Genomic DNA, 19,178 nt, shown 5'->3' with positions numbered 1-19,178 from the left:
GGGAGGCAAACGAGGGCGGGCGACGAGGTGACCGGCCGGTCCGTACGGCCGCCAACCATTAACATCGTCGCGTCTCTAAGATAGCGCGAACTTCCCACCACGAAACCTAGAAATGTGTTGGGGTTTGTTTTATCACATTAGGGTGGCATAGGGCCAAAGGCCCACACTGTCAAAGGGACAAACAGCAATGTTGAAATATATTCTTGGGTCTTTCGGTAAAGCCTTGGAAGCTAACCCCCCCTTTGCCTGAAGACGACCGCTCGTGTTGCGATCGAAACGTCGTAGTTTTTGGTTATTTTCTTTGAACCTATCTACGTGACTTTACCAAAAGACCCAAGAATATGAATTCCTGCAGTCACGAAAGCTTTAAGTCAAGCACTGTCGAAGGTGCAATAGACAGGCATTAATGCGTTACTCGAATTAAGCAAGGTTGTAAGAACTGGGGACGAGAAAAGTTGGAATTCCACTGAAGCAGAAAGGGAAGTTATTTTGACCTGCGGCGTGGTGGCGGAAACGCAGTGCGGGATGAAACTAGGAGGCCGCCAGCCTGTTAGACTGATTCCTTGACATGGGCGGAGGGATGGATGGGTGACGTTCATGAGAACAGGAACCACGGTAGTAGCAATAGAAGAGTGACAGGGAGGCGACCGACAGCCGGTGAACGATTTGCTGGAGTGAATCGGCGAGTGCTAGTTCAAACAATCACTTTGACTGCTTTGCTATGAAACCTATCATGATACGGCACCACCCCCGGTAGGCTAGCAGTGGCGGGGTGGGGTGGTGAGGGGAGGCGAGATACTCACCCACCACTCCTGGTCCTCCTCGCCCGTCACCACGATGACCTCACCCTCGTGGAAGCTCAGCTCGTCCCCGTGGTCGGCGATGCAGTCGTAGACGGCCTTGACGCGTCGCACACGCGGCTTTGGCTGCGCTCACGCGTACACAGGCAAAGATCCCCCCGTGTATAGCCTTAGCAGACTGTCGGGGCATGTGCTGTTAGAAGACACCTATGAAGGCCGGCACAGCCTACATGTCTGGCTCCTAGCCGGCCTTCGTCTCCCAGGTATTCCCTTAATGCCTATCCCAATGCAAACAAGAGACCCCCCCCACCTTCCCTTAACAGACTTTTGGTGCAAGTGCTATGAAGGCCGGCACGGCACACGAAGCACGAAGGAGGGTTTGGTTGGCGAGGACCACGCGAGGCCTCCTTCGTCTCCCCAGCGACGAAGTTTACAGACTGCACCAGGTACTCATTTGTGGCTGAGTGGACGTAGGGTAGCAAGCTCATGTTGCTGCTGGGTTCATAGCGCAGATCGAATGAAGCCCACCCCCCAGTGCTGGACTCCACGAGGCCACGGGGTGGCTGAATGCGTCCGTCTGCTGATGATGAAGCCGCTGCCAGGGCATTCCAGTTCCCCAATAAATACATCCGTCAAGAATTATCACCCGAGGCTGGAAAACCTAAACCGCATCCACTGCACAAACACCACGGCAGATGCGGCCACCTGATGCGCAAGTAGAAAATGAGAAACTCTCCAGTGCTCGACTGTGGTCATCCAGAATAAACCGTGCCACTTATATAACGACGTAATGTCCGGTCCACAAACACGGCAATACACTTCGCTGCTGCTCCTGACGCGGTTGTCCGGCTTGACCACCTGAATGTGAAATTGTCGTCGTTGATCTGGCATCCACATCAGCCGCCGTACAAAAGAAGAAGACGGAGACTGGAAAACCTGGGGCAGCCTCCACTGCCCCCTCGACCCGGGGTGACGGAACCACCACCACCGCTGGGGTGACTCACCGGGATGTGTTTGCGAGGAGCCGGGAGCGGCACGTCAGGGAGCGAGTTGGAAGCGTCAGGTAGAGGAGGGTTCTCCTTGTGTAACTTCACGTACGCTGCCGCACAACAACCACAAGTGACAACCGCAAACCACAACCGTTAGCAGGCCCTCCTGCCGCGTGGCGTTTCGCTCGCCATGTTCCTTATACATTTTTTAAAATTTTATTTAAATTTCTTGTTGTAAGCTTCCCAGTTTTTTTTTTTTCAAAATGTTGCTGTCGCCTTGACGCCACGAGACTAAGAAGCCACTCGGACTCGGGACTCTCGCGGGGAGCAGTGCGATCCCCCCACGTGAGAGAACGGCCCGGTGGAAGCGGACACCACAGAGCTACCTCGTGATCCCTTCACAAGTGACCTCTGGCCGAACGCGTCCAATGTCCACGTGCTGCCCGATGCATTTCTATTTCTCGTCGCTTCTTTGCCCAGCGTTATCGCGCTGTCGGTGTCACGTCACGAGACCGTGAAGGCATTCGCGACTCTTGCCGAGCCATGTAAATCAAGAACGGCCCTTAGAGGCAAGCGCCATGCAAGATACCTCTGGGTCTCTCTCTTACAGTCGGGGCAGCACTTGCTTTCTTACCCAGCGAGCCACAGAATAAATGTTCACCTCACGACAGTCAAACAGGCTTGAACAAATTCACGTCACGGGGTTTATTGTGTTCAGACATTGGTGTTCAGGAAGATGAGGGTAGAGTCCATCAACTCGCTACTCTTGAGAACCCGGTTTAATCAGAGGCAGCAGAAACCTGGGATTGCACCCAGGACCTCAACATTCTGGCCTCTGAGCCACCTGCAGGCCACCTCAAAACCTAACCTCTAAACATGCTGAGTTTAAGCCAGAGTGGCTTCGTGTGTAATCATTAATAACTTGTTGTTTCCTCCTATGTGCAATAACAATGATCCTAGGCATCACATCTGGCTGCATACACTTACTGTTTTATGTTAACCGTATGATGTATGCCCTAGGTTGACTACACCGGAGTTGAGTGATGATGCTAGGCATGAACCAAATAAGCAAAAGCTTAGGGCCCGTTGTGGCTCGTCGCTCAAGTTGTCCCCTCACGACTGAACAAAAATATGGGTGCAGCGGATATCTTGAACTCAAACCCACCGGGGGCATTTGTGAGGTGGTGGCCGCTCGTGAAAATGGGGCTAACCCCCTGCCTCTAGAGTTCCTCTACCCGGCTAAACAAGACAAACATCACATGGCCGTGTGCGCGCGCGTTTCGTTCGGTGGGCCGCGTGTCGACTTGCGGAAAAACAAACCGAGCGGTTTGCTGGGCAGCCCTTGCGGACCCCGACTTGCCTTGGTCGCGGCGTTCTCCGTGCTGCAGCGGCAGAAAAGGCGCGCACAGAACCAAGTTACAAACTCGGGTAACACAATCAATAAGGTTGACCTTGACACTGGCGGAGTGACTCAGCCCACAGCCCTGGCGAGTCGACACAGCGTCACGATTCAGAGTAATGAGATTCAATTCAAGCATCTCTTGGTTGTCGTTTGGTTATGTTTTTTTACTCGTCACATTTGCACGCTCTTGTTTTTCTGCATGTACAGTTATGTCCACTTCAATGAGCCTAACTTTAATGGCACATCGCCTGCATATAAAGTGCATAAATACCTGTGCGTAAGTTTTTCGCGCGTGTATCATCACATCGAATTACGCCTGAAAATAAGCAAGCATTTACAATTTATGGAAAAAGAGCTCTCCGAAGTGTTTTTGTGGCTATTACCGCATGTCATTCGGCACAATGTCCCACGTTCCGCTCTATAGGCCGTCGCTCCCAGCACGTGGAGCGAGACGTGGGACTTCAAAGCCGAACGACGCGCGGGCGTGCGACCCCCGAAAACGAATCGGAGAGTTCTCTTCTCATGAACCCTCAACGCTCGTTTGTTCCACTCACGATCCGATGGCGCGTATTGTCAGCGCGAGGCTCGTCGCACGGACGGTTTCCGGTTGCGCTCCGCTCGGCCGAAATAAAAAACTGCGAATTTTTCAAATCTCAACAGCCTCGGCATCCGTCGGTACCCAGTCCTCACCTGCCCTGCTGGACCATTGCCTCGATGACGCTGGGAGTCTTGGCCACGGGGGGAGGTGGCTGCTGGGAGAGATCGTGCCCTGACGGAGATGTTAGAAAGATGAAAAGAAAAAAATCAATAAACGAAATCGAAACCAGTTTTATTTTACTAGCTAAGGCCCACTGAGTGATATAGCTCTTTTCCAGAAGCGACCTGGCCACAGATAGCTCAACGAAGTGGCTTATCATGTGAACATTTATAGTAGCCAAATACTCTAAATGCATGTTTCTAACTGTGGAGAGGACCCAGAGAAAAAATCCACGCGACCATGTGGAGAACTCCAAATGTACAGGTGTCAGGTTCGGGATCGAATCCACGACCTTCTGCATACATCTCGACTCGAGGATTCCCACAGCCGTGCAGTGGTTTTTGCGCTCTGCGTTGCGAGCCAAGCAGTCCGAGTTCGTTCCCCGGCCCACGGGAGTTAATCTTCGACCTGAGCGAAACGTTAAACTGGTGCTGGGAGGCAGCCCATCCGGGGCAACCCGTAACCGCCAGCGTGGTGATGATGGTGGTGACGGCGGGAGTGGTGCACGCCGGTAATCTGGCACGGTGGAGGCGGGGGGGTAGGTGGATCGCAACAAATGTGGTGAGGCGCCACACTCTGGACCGCCAGGAGAAGGCAGTACCATCTGTACGGGGATAGAGTGTTGCCCCCTCGCACGTGGCGTGCGTTTTGTCCGCGGTGCTCAGGTTTCTTCCCGCTTGTATAATAAAAACTCATTATTAATTGGCTGGAAACCTTCATGAAATAAAAAAAAACGCGGCAGGAACCCACCCACCCCCCTGGGGATGGATGCTGGCAACCTTCAGGCAGCCTTCCCTGTGCTACGACTCGGCGCGGCTGAAGAAAAACAAACATTTGAATGCTAGCGCACGCAACCAAAGGTGAGGGAACCCCGGGTGGAGAGAGAGAGAAGGTGGCGGCGGTTGCCGCTGCTGCTCACTTATGACGGACGTGCCGCGCACGGGCGGTGCCGGCGGCAGCGGGCTCACGGGGTCCGAGATGGCGCGCTTGTGGCCCGAGGGAAATCCGCCGGGGGGCTGCGGCGGCGCCGGCGGCGGGCCCAGCGGTGCGCCGGGGGGGGGCGGCGGAGGTTTCTTCTTGGACAAGTCGAGCGAGCCGGGCAGGCCGGGCGGCATCAGCGGCGCCTGCGGAATGGTGCCTGTGGACCGGGAAGGCAACGGGGGGGATGAGATTTTTTTAAACTGTGGGACGCTACGCACGCGACTGACGTGCGTGTGCGACATTGGCCGGTACGCCGCGGGGAGACCCGACTCGTTTTGCAATTAGTTTGTTGTTCTTCCTCCACGCCTCCGATTAGCGTGGTTGGCTACGTACACTGCGAAAGAAATTCAACGTATGTACGTACTTACGACTCGTTTAATTACGCGCAAGGTCAACGGGCAAAGTTCGGCTTCTGCCGTCACGCCTCCCGAGCTGCACCGGGCTGGCACAGCACGGCACGGGATCGGCACAGGCTCGGCTCACCCTTGTTCCTGGGAGGGAGCGGCGGTGCGCCCAGCACGGTGCCCGGCGGCGACGTCGGCGCGCTGCCCCCGTCCACCACGGTGCCGTACGTCTCGTTGTCCACCTGGAAGGCTGCCCCGGCTCCCCCCAGCCCGCTCGCGCCGCCACCGCCGCCACCGCCGCCACCGCCGCCCCCGCCCGTGCTGCGCTTGTCAAACGTGGAGCTGCTGGGGCGTAGGCGCGTGGGGCCTGGCCCCGGCATGGGGAGCTGCACGGCGCCTGGCGCTGGCGGCACCCCGCCCTGCGTGGTGGAGCTGCTCCCGTACACGGTGACGGGGCGCACCGAGCCCTCGCGCTTCGCCGGGCTGGGCTGCGAGGGGAGATGCGCCCAGGGCGGAGGGTCTCGGCGAGGAGCATCAACCACCATCGTCACGCGAACGCCACTCTACTTTATTTAATAACTCCCAACAATTTTTATTTTACCAGGTAAGGCCTACTGAGCTACATGGCTCTTTTTCATAAGCGAGCTGGCTATCACAAATTATAGCCCAACGAAGTGGCTTATCGCTCGGAAATTTATAGCAGCAAAATACTCTCAACGCATGTTTCTAAATGTGGAGGAAAACCTGGAGGACCCGGAGAAAAATCCATGCAGCCAAGGGGAGTGAGAACATACAAACTCCAAATTTACAGGTAACATCAGGGTCTGGATCGAATCTACGACCTCCTTACCAGAAGAACCAAAGAGTATGGATTCCTGCAGTCACGAAAGCTTCAAATCAAGATTACTACGACCTCCTGTGTACCCAGAGAGGTAGTTAACATCTCCTAGCCACCGTGGCGCCCACAATCGTTTGTTGGCAGCGGTGAGTTAACCTCGCAGCAGCAGTGCGGGACGGTGCGGGAAGGCACGCGGTCACCTTGTCATCCAGCTCGTCATCGCTCTCGTCCAAAAAGTTCTCGCCCAGACGCCACTCGTACTCCACGTGGATGTGCGGGTTAAACTTCCCCATGAGAGCCTGCATCAGCTGTGGAGCGATCGGTGGCAGCAGCAGCAGCAGCAGAATCAGACGTCGCTCACCACAAATATACGTGCTACTGGCACCGGCAGGATTTCCCACCACCAGTTCACGTGCCACTCCGTGACGTGACGGTACGGGGGTAATGCATTTTTATACAACGCGGTCGCAAGCCCATTCTACGGAGAGAGTGATTTTTTTTCCGGGAGTATACTGCAAGCCTCCACCGTCCCCCGGGGGCACCGTGCGATAGGCGGCAATGCTGCGCTTTGTCCACCAAGTGGCGCACTGGTCTCTTGAAGCACAGCAAAAAATAAAGGTCTGCATTGACCTATTTCAAAGGTTCAATGTCAATACCACATGCATTTCAAAACTGGAGGCAAAGCTGCACTTTTGGGAAATGCTGGAAATAACAATTATAATAATAGTCACGACGATTTGTCTTTGAGAGAGAGAGTGGCCTGCTTTACACCAGGGCATCTCGGGAGCGATTTACGCGAGATGAAGCGAGCTTGCATCTCTCATCTCGAGGTGACCCGGCACCTTGCCTGCAAGCGGGCATTAGTCTGGCAGTTGGGGGGCGATGATTGCTATGTGTACTCGCAATTGGGTTAGTTGCACAATAATCCTATGCATGAACTTAAATCTGATGTGAGCGGAAGGTGTGCGATACGTGACGACATGACGACGATCTTGACTGCTGGCCACTGGGATATCGTTTTTATGTAATTCTCATTTAACTATGCCTACGTTTGTTCCACTTTACGGATAAATTTGCAGTTGAGCGAACCGGAAAGTATTTCCACACCCGGGCGCGCCACATCCACTGGCTGTGGATTCTAGTCACATGTTCCCCTGCTGGTTAGCAAGCGTGCCGTGAAGGGGAGAAGACCATCGTACCAGCTCCTCGCACTGCGACTGTCTGGTCCTCTTGGCGATATCCATCGCTGTTTCTCCACTCTCGTTTGCTGCACGCAAACACACAGACACACCCACACATTGGCACAAAACAACACACGGCAGCTTGCTTAGGCCAACACAACCTTTGTCACGGCGTGTTTCTCAACAGCTGTGCGATGTAGAAGGTAGTTGTGTTTGAACAAAAAGGTTTCCTGAAGCCACGCATGAACACCAACAGCCAACAACAACAGGCTGCCCGGTCGCCAGGAAGTGACGGTGATGTCACCGCAGCGCTTGTGCCAGGCTAGGTGCTGTTTGGCAAGAGGTCACGGGCCAGATCCAGGTATTATAGGTTAACTAACCGAGATAACTGGCAGATGCATCACCTGTGCCCCCCCTGTACCTACTCCCCCCTCTGTGTGCCGCCAAAGTACAAAGAAAAAGATCCGCCTTGTAGCCATGCAACCTGTTGGCCAGCGCCTTGCCTTGGCCTCCCCGGTGCTGATGTTTACACAACACACCAGGTTCTCATTTAAGGCCTGGTTGACGACCTAGGGGAGGCTCATGACCAGTTCAGACAATCACCGCTCGTGTTGTTAGCCATGGTCGGGAATAGAACTGCGGTGAGCTGGTTCATATTGCGATGCACCGCTCCCCACTCGCCCCCCCCCCGCACCTCCCCTGGGGATGGATGCTGGCAAACTTCAGGCAGCCCTCCCTGTGTCATTTTATAATCAAATTATTTGGCGACGCTGCTGCTGCTGTGTTGGCAGTGGTGCACAAGCACAGTAAACAAAACAAACTCAACGACGTTCATCACTGCCTTCAAACATGGCCAGATTATTTATTTTTAATTGCAGGTCCATTTTGTGATTGTGCCACTGATCATTTTCATTCGGATAGCGATCACTGTTCGTCGACCTCCCAGTCGGAACAACGACCCCCTGCTCTCCGTACGACGCAGGCACCCTCACCGATATCCGTGGCCGCCTTGCTGCGGAGCAGGAGCTTGAGGCACTCGGTGTGGTTGTACACGCAGCAGTAGTGCAGCGCCGTGTTCCCCTTCACCGTCTGCTTGTTCAGGTTCCCGCTGCCAACGAGGAGGAGAAGGCGAGGGCGCCCGTTGTTAACCCCGGGGAGGAGTCGCGGCGCAACGCGGGTCAGCAACCGTGCGTGCGAGTCAGTCAGATCTCGCGAGATCCTACCGACCCTTTCCCGTTCCGATGACGTACGTGTACACGTACTAATAAAATATAAAAGAAATCACTTTATCGGTACTGAGGCTCCCACAAGGCCATGCGGGAGGGCCGTGTGGCACAGTTTGACGCCTGTTATCGTAGATTGCGGTCGTGTCGCTACAGTTCTCTGCGGTGAGTACAATGTATTTTAAAAAACGGTGCTACACCTCTCTGAATAAAATTAACGCTGGAGCGCTTGCACTTCGGCGGTAAACGGCCGTCCGATTGTATTTGTCGACGCTGGTGAGAAACATTCAGCCGTAAGCGGATTGAAAAGAATGACACACGGAGGACAATAGAGAATACATTTGAGGAAAACAACATTCAAGCAGTGCTCCATCCGCTGCCGAATGAAGATGTTCCCCAAGCCGTCGCCAACTCTAGCAGTCTTGCAAAATCAGCAATCTATCCAGCTCCCGCACATTGTCCTCTGTCGTGATCCGTTATTAGACGCGACCACTTGCTATCCTCCCATCCAGCGACGTATTCTGCCAAAACCCACTCTCTTTTCTCAATAGACAATATGATGAATCTAACTTGTGTATGTTCTCATGTCCACGTGTTCCTCTTTCAGCTTTTGTTGCATTCACGCGCTGCATATCTCTCGAATTATCCACAACCCAGCACATCTACACCCTTGCACCAGAGCTCTATCGCGGTGACCCCTGACCCCAGGCACCTGTTCTGAATGAGAAAGTCCACGATGTGCAGGGAGCAGCGATCCATCTTCCTGACGGCCAAGTGCAGCGCCGTCTCCCCAACCTCCTGCGCACAAACACGGAGCAGCGAACCGCCGGTAAAATCTTATCACGAGCCCTATCGCGTATCCCACGAGCAGCGGCGGCGGGCGACAATGCACGGCGGGTAAATGTTTGCTGCGTGGGGTTGCAAGGTCATCGCGACCGTGGCTATTGCCGTGGAGCCTGCCGTGTGCGCGGTGCAGGGCTGCTGGCCCCGTGCTCTACAACTCCCCCCACCACCACCTCCGATTAGAACGTTAGACTATGTACGATGCGAAAGAAGTTCAACATACGTATTTACATACCTCAGCCATCAATGCTCTACAATGTGCCGACTGCTTCTGTATTGTATGCTATATGCCATTCTATAGGTCTCCTTGTAAACCTATAAATCTCTGTCTAAGTCTATAGGTCATTGTTTTGAAACAGCCTCTTGGGATGTGGTCGCATTGAGCTGCGATGTATGAATCTACATTGTATTGTTTTATTCTATGAGTCTATGGGTCTCTGTGTTCATCTATGCATCTCCGTAAAAGTATACGGATCTCAGTGTCAGTCTGTGGGTCCTTCATGTGTGTATTTTGTACCATAGCAACGACTACAATTTCACATTCAGGTAGTTAAGCCATATAACCGCGTCAGGAGCAGTAGCGGAGTGTATCGCTGTAATGTCTTGTTCGTATTTGTGGATCGGGGCATTGCGTCATTGTACGTTGTACGGTCTGTTCTGGATGACCACAGTCGCAGCACACTACTGGAGAGTTTTAACTTTCCATTTGTGCATCCGGTATCCGCATCTGCCATGGTTTGTGCAGTGAATGCGCATTACACTATCACGCTAAGAGCGGCGGGCACACGCTCGCCCACACGCCAGCCCACTCGCCCACATGCTCGCCCGCACGCTCGCCCGCACAATCGCCCGCCTCCCACACCTGGCCCGGGTACGGTGGCAGTGCCTCGGTGAGGTCCACCCCCTCGGCGTGCACGGCGACGAGCGCCAGCACGTCGCGCGACGTCACTGCGTTGTACAGGTTGTTGAGCTTGGCGGCCGACGTGCTGCCCGACTTGCGGGCGAACCGCCGCTCCACGTACTTGGCCACGATGTACTCCTTGCGCGCCACCCTGGGAAAGCGCGAGCGTACGGGCCGGGGGGGCCAAGGGGGCGGGGGTAGAAGAGGGGGGACGGAAGCGGGGGGGGCGTGTGCAGACGAGACACGGCCGCCCGTTACGAAAGTTGGCGAAGCTCTCCCATCGTCGCGCGTGGCGAAACCTCCGACAACGCACGGCGCAAACCGGAAACGCACGGGACAGCGCGTGCGAGCGGTGAGATGCGGGCAGGGAGGAGCGACCGCCCTCACATGTCGCTGTTCGGGGTCGGCTTGGAGCTGGACGCGTCCGGCAGCTGAGCCTCCATCACATCGTTGAACCCCGAGTTCCCCACGTTGCGCGCGATCTGCCAACGAGGGACGTCGGTTACAAACGAGTTGCGAAAAATCATGCACGTGCATGGATCAATGCAAGTTTTCCAACCGTATGTGTTGTATTGGAAGGCAGTGCTTCGATGGAAGTACGGAAGCTCAAGGTTAGCTGGTCAGGCCATAACACGTTCCGGTCGCCCAAGTTTTTGGAGACTCCTTTAATAAATTTGGGCGATTATGAACAGGATGAGTCCCTAATAGCGATGAGACTTCATACTACAGTTTAATTCACATTGGATCATCTTTACCGGAGTTATCGGGACACCCCCATCAACCCGCGATGGACCGACGGACGGACGGAGAGACGGACAGAGCTAATGCATTAACGCTTTCGACCCTACACGGAAGGCACTCAATGCAATGCTGTGCTGGGCCGCAAAGCCGGCAGGTGGTAAGCTGAACGATTGATTAGCCTTACATGTCAGACGATGCAAGTTACAAAAAAAGAGAAAAACAAGTAACAATAACGACAGTGTGCAGTGCCAGGGAGCTGTAGCTCGGGAGCTATGAAGGTCACTCCTCTAGGTCAAAACGTAAATCTCACCCTTGCTATGGGGCTGGTGGTGGGAGAGGGGCGGGGGTGGTGGGACTGCCTGGCCTGCGGACTCGTCTGCCTGGGAGGAAAAGCAAAAGCCTTCCCTGCGTGCCCTTGGAGTTACCCAACGACTCTGCTGAATCCTCTATTCGCACAGAGCCGGGCAAGGGCCGACCGCGACGCTAAAACACCCCGCGAAGGTGGAACAATGGCCTCTGCAGCGAAGTTACCGTGAGAGATCGAATTGACGTCTGAGGCTCGTGCCTGTGGAATCATCTGCAAATCACTGCTCATTACTTAGAAAAACGATTATAGATAGCCGAGATAATGCCCTAATAAAAAAAAATAACAACCATAGCTTCACCAGTTTGACGAAACGTAATTGTGAACGGGACCGAGGCAATGAAAGACGGAGGGCAAGGCACATCACTCACGAGTAATAGATTAGGACCTGCGTTGCCAAATCAATTTCACACACCCCTTGATGTAAGGGCAGGAGTTCAATTAGCAAGAAATATCGGGCTGTACCACCGAGCGGACTAAAAGGGAAGGACGCGCGGTCCGTTAGAAATGACGCACAGGCACGAGAGTGGGCACCCACCAAGTAAACCCCTGCTGTGGCCGCACCGCAGACACACCCACGGCCAGTGGCATAGCCTGGTCGGCATGGGCCCTGGCGCAAGGAATGGAACGTAATTTCTCCCCCCCCCCCCTCTTATCGTAGCGCGGTGCCTGGGTCACTCCGGTCCATAAGCCCCGGTGCAGTTGCACTGCCTGCACAGCTCAACAGCTAAGCCACTGTCCACAATCACAGACGAGAACAGAGGCAGGCGCAGGCACGGGGCTCTTTAACGAGAGAGCCCCAAGGTAAGGAAGATGCGTAGAGCATGGCTGTGGGGAGACAAGCACAGCTGGTGCATCTGCCAGTCATCTCAGTCAACCCATGGCACTTAGGTCTGTCCCGTGACCTCCTGTCAGCGAGCCTTCGCCACTTCACGTGCCAGGCTATGTCCACTTTAAGGCAACGTGAAGTCGAATACCCGCTGGTAGGAGGTCACGGGACAAACCTAGGTGCGCCTCCTGTGCCCTCTACTGTGCCAACTCGCTGTGCTATAGCGGCCCGGCACTCCGCTCGTTATTGTGAGCGTCGCTCCTCCACTCTCCGTTGTTGCTGGAGGGCGACTGCGTCCTTCACGAGCCTCCTCCTCCACAGAGGCTGACCTTTGACACCGTTCGTACCGGTCATCGTCAAGTCCACTCAGCTCTCCGAAGCCTCTCGTGGCGCATCATTCCGAGCGACACACAGGCCCCGTGAGACAGACACCGCCGCACGCCAGATGCCGCGAGACCAACCAGCAGCTCGGAGGTTCCCAGGACGTCGAGCGTTAGCGACTGGATGCGTGAGACGTGGACGCCCATCTCGCGGTGGATCCCCGAGCACTCGATGCACGTCAGGATGCCCAAGTTGGTGGAGAGCCACGACGGATCTGTGCAGAGCGCAAGGCAGCAGCAGCAACGATGATGATGAGGGGGCGGCGGGGGGGGGGGGGCATGGGGGGGCGGGGGCACGGAGGGGTGGTGAAGGGGGGAACGGCCAGATATTTTTCTTGAAACCATTACACTCATTGCTTTTTTCTTGGTCGGTTGATTGCCACTTTTTAATATAAATATTATTATACTTAAGCCAAAAAAACTCAATAAATCGCAATAAATTACCAATTGTCAGGGACTTTACTTCATGGGGGGTGGGTGGGGGCAACTGCCCGCATCGCCCCCCCCCGCCTTGGATCCGCCACTTTGCATAAACCTTGCTTCTAAACCCCTCCCTCGTGGTGACGCGTTGCTGTGGAGCATCATGGGTAAAAGCGTACAAAGGGCGGGACCCCATTCTGTGTCTCCACGTGCAAATCAACAACCATTTGTGGTGACATGCCGACAGGGCATGCGGGGATAGAGTTGGGGCAAACGAGAGACAAATCAAGGAAATTAAATAAAGGCACGAGGCAGCAGGGGGTGGGGGGAGACGTTTCACACAGGTCCTCCTCCTCCAAACGTACTCACGACGCGCGCACGATCAACGTAAACCTCACGGCAGGGGCAGCAGCGTGAACTACCTCGTGGGCTCCATCTCGACCCTGACGCCTGCTCTATATTTGGAGTTTACATGACCTCCTCGTGATCATGTGGATTTTTCTCCGGCTCCTCCGGTTTTCCCCTCCACATTCAGAAACGTGCGCTTACAGTATTTGGCTGAATTTCGATTTAAAGCTTTCGTGACTGCAGGGATTCATCTTCTTGGTTCTTTCGGTAAAGTCACGTAGAATGGAAATAAAAATAAAATTAAAATTAAATATAATTTTATTATAGTATTTGGCTGCTCTACATTTCCACGTGATAGTCCATTTCGTCGAGCTATCATTTGTGACCAGGTCGCTTCTGATAAAGAGCTACATAGCTCAGTGGGCCTTTACCTGGTAAAAGAAAAACATAAAAACACGACCGGCGATCGCTGGTGCGCTGCACAGCGTGCCGAGACGAGCCCCGAGGAGCGGCGCCGCGTACCCGGTGCATCGCAGTCGCAGCAGCTGTTGTTGCCGGGCGTGCGCAGGATGTCGGCGATGATGTCCTTGGTGAGGTCCGTGGCACTGTCGCACTCGTCGCTGCCCGCCTCGCCGCTGAACGCCATGTTCAGCGCCTCCTCCTTGCTGTTCGTCAGCACCGAGATCCACCTGCGAACACAACCGTAGCGTCGCAAGCTCGGCGTCGCAACAGCGGCGTCGCAACAGCGGCGTCGCTTCTGTCACTGCAGTGGAAGACGGCGGTCATCACACGGCCGGCTCTGTTAAGTGAGATATCACGACTGACGCCACCACCAACCCGGCGGATCAATGATCTCCCGGTCTCCAAGCAACAAATCACTCGTGTCACCGCAACAGCACCCTTGCAGTGTCAGAGGTGGCCGAGTGCACTCACGTTATTAGTGTTGCTGCCAGGTTAAAGATCTCGCCCTTCAGGACCTCGAGTATAATAGTGCACCACGGCTGTACTATTATTTATTAGATTTACATTATTTCCCCAGGAAAGCCTCACCGAGTCTTGGGACTCTTTTACCAGGAGGGTCACTGTAGGAGGGTGGGAGGGATTTATGGGTTTCCCAATTAAGTAATTTTAGGAAATTGGCAAAAAAAATTCCAAGCTGCCAGCACACATGGCCTACTACTCCTTTTTGAAGAGTCTAACCGGATCTTTAACGTGTCAGCTGCGAAGCAGGCCTTGTGTATTTCATTTTTTTAATGGTTAACACACCTGCTCGGGTGTGTTAACTAGGGTGGCCATTGCCCCCGTCCGTTCCCGAATGACAAAGGTGCAGTGACTCGCCACGTCAATCGCACGATTCGCTAAACGCCGTCTCACCCTCCCTCTGATATTCCGACTGTATCCTTGGCTCTTGAAAAACAATAATAATAAAAACGCTTAATAAAAACAACAATAATCCAGAGCGCCCGTGGGCTCCAACCACGGCCCCCAGCAACGAGCGGAGAATGCTACGTAAGCGCGGTCACACCTCCGATTAGCATGGTTGGCTACGTACGGCGCGAAAAAAGTTAAACGTGCATACGTGTGCCGAGAGCGGGGGGGCGGGGAGGGGCGGGGTGCTCACATGAGGCAGTCCTGGTCGTCCTCGGCTTGAAAGTGATACGTCCGGTTGTCTGCACACCGAGGACGGCAACATGCGGCGATTGATCAACAAATCAGCGGCAGGCACGCCGTGCCGCCTGCATTTATATAAGCGCAGCAGCAGCAGCGGCGATGGCAGAGCTGGCAGTGACGGCCGCCTTAGAATAAACGGCACAAGCAGGCGCTGAGCTGCAGGTAGGGGAAAGTGCAAAATTTATGAAGAAAATCCGTGCAGAGTTCATGAAACGTAACGATTAAGTGGTTACGTTTGCTTTGAATAACAGTACAAGGTTAAGGATGCATCCCTGCAATCGTTTGCTCACACCACTTGTTCTAGGAGAGCCCCTCTCGCGGGTACTTTGGTCTTCTCGTCCACGCTGGCAAGACACCTTGGAGAAAGTGGGAGTACTCACGTTTTACCCGATCGACTAACCGTGCCGAACCCACTCACACCGCTGGGTCGACCGAGGAGGCGGTAGTGGGGGGGAGGGGGTGGTGTGGGGGATTTAAAAAAATTCCCCAATTGTTTCAAAGGCCGAGTCGGAATATTCTCATCGAACTGGCGACCTCTGGGTTGCTAGTGCAGCGCGCTGCTCGCCATTGTGCCGCAGCAGCAGCGTGCAAGTACGGCACACGACATTAAAAAAAAGTACATTTTACTAAAATTCTATATATCAGTGAATATCCTCCGGGAATTCGTCATGGCTCGCAAGACGACGTGTGCGCACGATGGGCTCTCTCACTCACGGGCGAGCGAGAGAGCGAGCGGGTGAGCGAGCGGGCGAGCGAGCGAGTGGGTGAGCGAGCGGGCGAACGAGTGAGCGAGAGGGTGAGAGAGCGGGCGAGAGAGCGGGTGAGCGAGCGAGAGGGTGAGAGAGTGGGCGAGCGAACGGGTCAGGCAGCATCTCTGCCGGTGGTGTGCAGCACACGAGGGATAGTTACGTGAGATGAGGTCGAAGCTCTTCTTGTCGTCGGGGTACGGCTTTACCTGGCACGTCAGCAGGTTCAGCTTAGCAGGCGGTTGGTTCACCTGTGGGGACAGAGGCACGAGACGCGCGGGGAAGACAATGTTAATTCTAGATTTGAAGCTTTCGTGACTGCAAGGATTCATATTCTTAGATTTTTATTTTATTTTTATTTTACTTTTATTAATGTAATTTTTTTACCTACGTGACTTTACCGAAAAAACCTAAGAATATGAAGACAATGTTAGTTGATTCTCTTGCGTTTCATTTATGACCTTTGAATAACTCGTTTTTTTAGTTGTGCAATATTTCTCAGGGACCCTGTACTCATTCTCTGCACTATTGATGTGTTTGTCTTTATTTTGTTGTTGCTGTGCTCTTGCACCACGGATCTCCCTTGTAAAATAGCCGGGCAACTGGCTAAACAGTTCCGTGTAGTTTGCTGTGCTTCACCCAAAACCTCCGATTAGCACGGTTGGCAATGTACAGTGCCAAACACGTTCAACGTACATTCATTTGTGTAACAAATCCAAGTAAACTTAACATTTCTGTGGTGACAAGGGGATGAGTTTCAGATTTACAAAAAAAATCACAAGAAGTGTAAAAAAAAAAAGAAACCATTTTGGATCGCGCAAAATTTTTAACGCAAGCCCGATTTTCAGAATTCTTCAGATCGATCAGCAAAACTGAAACCCACCCCTTGTGACTACTTAGTCATGGGCCATCTCCTGCAGCGGAATAGCCGTCCGTGCAACATCCCGCGTGAAAATGAAACCGCGGTGACGACGCAGACGAGAGAGCGGATCGCGGAACCCCTCACCGTGCCGTGCGAGATCGTCAGGTACCCGTTCTTCACCGCGCACGACCTCTTCTGCCAGACCTTGCGAATTCTGCGCACGCGTTTCCGAAGCGGAGAGGGCGAGAGAGAGATTTGGCTCATCATGGGCGGTATCGCGACATCCGTCAACAACAACAACGCTCGACTGTCACGGGAGACATCAATAACAGATGTCGCGGCGTGTTGCGCGAGTGGCAGCGTTCAGGTAAAAGTGACGGCGATTCGCACTTGTAACACGCTTGGTGCCACTTGTAAGGGCAGCTCAATTAATCTTCGCGGCAGCTCGCGCGGTTGACATTTGAGAATGTGAAGAGCCAATGAACGGGTTGGCATTTAAAAATGAGTGTGACTGCGAGTGTCTTTGGATAAATGAAAGTGCTATTAATAGATGACTCCCACGCCTCACAGAGGTTTTCTGGGCTCAATTCAAGACTGAGTCGACAAGAGAGCGATCGCTGTCTCCTACTCCCCGTGACAAGGCCATACATTTACATTTGCTCTTGTGATGAAAACCAAAATACATTATTTGGGCACGAATAAACCGCGCGCGCCACCACATCCGAGAACGCGTGGGTTTTCGCGGTCGTGATGCGTGGCTCGCCGTGCGTTGTTTTCAGTTTCCGAAGGATCTCCAACCGTGTCGAGCAAAAACGTCAGGAGCGACCTTATCGTGTGGTAATTTATAGCAGCCAAATACTCTAAACGCATGTCGATTCTAAATGTGCGGGGAAGAATCCACGTGACCACGTGGACAGAGAACAAATATACAGCAGGCGTCAGGGTTGGAATCGAACCCACGACCTCCTGTGTACCAACCGGAAAAATACGTGAGAGAGCAGCGCCTTGTTCTCCGCCCCATTCTCCAAGCAAATTCGGGCGGTGAAGTGGCCGAGCAGAAGCACATTTTACCACCTGTTGTAGAGGTTCGCACCCTGCAGCCACCCCGGTTAATACCGTTTTAACCAGATAGTCTGCTTCAGCAGTGGCCCTCGAAAATTCCGTGACGTTGATTGAAAAAAAGAGCAAGAGACCACACACGTGCCTGGAGTCGTGGTTCAAAAATCACCAAATTTGAAAATGTACCCGAAAATTACTCCAAATGGGGGAAAGCACATCGCAATCACCACCCACGATGACGAAACGTGGCAGGGCCCTCCTGAAAAAGTCTTGAGACTCAGCCAGACTCTCCTGGGTAAACGTTATATTTTTTTACCCAGCATTCCTCCTCCTGCACGTGTCCTCAACCAACCCTACAAAAGCTGCACCTTCATAAAAAAGCACATACACAGCCACCCTCCTTCTGCTCCAGCAGTAGCAGCCACAGCATACCGCTGCACGCTCCAGCCGCACGTAACCATCGCCGCCCTGACCCCCACCGGCGGCACCTCCTGCACGCGCGAGCGCCCGGCCTGCTCACTCACCCCTCGCTCTTCTTGAAGAGGTAGCCGGTGCGTTCGCTGCCGTGCTCCTTGTTGCCCTGCAGCTGGTGCAGGCTGTAGCCGGCACCGCTCTGCCTCCCCTGCGAATCCTGGCACACGGCACCCACGAGCACAAACATCACGCAGGCCGTTGGGGAGTGCGGGGGAGGGGGCGAAGCGTCGTCAGCCGAGCACCGATTCTGAAGGCCGGCACGATGCACAAGGAGGCGCTCCGTCTGCAGTACCGCGCCCCGGCCACATTTGTCTCCCCCGGTGCCGGTGTCTACGCACCGCAGCACCGACTGTACCGGCTTACGGCCGAGGCTGACTAAGTGGGGGGGAGGCGGGGGGGCACACGTCCCCGAGCCCCAACGCGCCAATGGCTTCCAAAGTAGTGCACGCGCACGTGGGCAGGCCCCGCAGGGAAGGCCCCACCGACAATGGCCGGCAGGGGAGACGGCCGAGCTCATAAATCACCCGGCTCGGATCGGCGAACTCACTCGTCCAACGTCGTTGGGTCAACGTTGACGCGACGTTCCGCGCGTCAACCGGGTATACTGCCCTGCGGCGGTTCAATGGCATAAAAAACACCTCAGGATAACTTTTATCCCTCAGGTTTGTTGATAAAGGAAGTTCAAGTGAGGGGGACCGGTGGCGCGGCGGTTTGCGCACTCGTGGTGAGCTAGGTTATATAAGGTGTGAGCGTTTAGAAATGCACTTACTACGAACCAGGCTACCCAAGTTCTTCCCCCGGCCATGGCTAATAGTCAGTGGCAGGTGATATCCGAACGAACGCGTGTTTAGAAGTATGGTCAAACAAACCCCATCAGTAACAATGCTTTGGGAGGCCTTAATTCAGCAGTGGATTTTGATCACGGGCTACGAATTATTACAATTTTACGAGGAGATACGACACACACACGATGTCGCATGTAACTGTAAGCTGGTGTTCACATCAATGTTGTGGAGATTAACACT

The 19,178-nt window shown here is 54.1% G+C and overlaps 1 protein-coding gene across 1 annotated transcript in view; it reads right to left on the bottom strand.

The window, feature by feature from the left end:
• Positions 1-19,178, bottom strand: part of LOC133353073 (arf-GAP with SH3 domain, ANK repeat and PH domain-containing protein 2-like) — a 111,351-nt gene that overhangs the window by 3,961 nt on the left and 88,212 nt on the right. The window contains exons 10-27 of the mRNA XM_061569177.1: positions 18,204-18,310; positions 16,765-16,834; positions 15,922-16,009; positions 14,963-15,011; positions 13,864-14,030; positions 12,655-12,788; positions 10,647-10,741; positions 10,221-10,410; positions 9,228-9,313; positions 8,285-8,400; positions 7,311-7,378; positions 6,312-6,419; positions 5,413-5,761; positions 4,868-5,086; positions 3,882-3,960; positions 3,110-3,171; positions 1,805-1,899; positions 804-926 (exon numbers count right to left, since the gene is read on the bottom strand). Coding sequence (XP_061425161.1) covers positions 804-926; positions 1,805-1,899; positions 3,110-3,171; positions 3,882-3,960; positions 4,868-5,086; positions 5,413-5,761; positions 6,312-6,419; positions 7,311-7,378; positions 8,285-8,400; positions 9,228-9,313; positions 10,221-10,410; positions 10,647-10,741; positions 12,655-12,788; positions 13,864-14,030; positions 14,963-15,011; positions 15,922-16,009; positions 16,765-16,834; positions 18,204-18,310 — 2,205 coding nt within the window. The remainder of the gene's footprint in view (positions 1-803; positions 927-1,804; positions 1,900-3,109; positions 3,172-3,881; positions 3,961-4,867; positions 5,087-5,412; positions 5,762-6,311; positions 6,420-7,310; positions 7,379-8,284; positions 8,401-9,227; positions 9,314-10,220; positions 10,411-10,646; positions 10,742-12,654; positions 12,789-13,863; positions 14,031-14,962; positions 15,012-15,921; positions 16,010-16,764; positions 16,835-18,203; positions 18,311-19,178) is intronic.

The sequence above is a fragment of the Lethenteron reissneri genome, chromosome 42, assembly GCF_015708825.2.
Source record: "Lethenteron reissneri isolate LAM-NWPU_2019-01 chromosome 42, ASM1570882v1, whole genome shotgun sequence".
Classification (NCBI taxonomy): domain Eukaryota; kingdom Metazoa; phylum Chordata; class Hyperoartia; order Petromyzontiformes; family Petromyzontidae; genus Lethenteron; species Lethenteron reissneri.
This window is presented reverse-complemented; position numbering and strand designations above follow the sequence as displayed.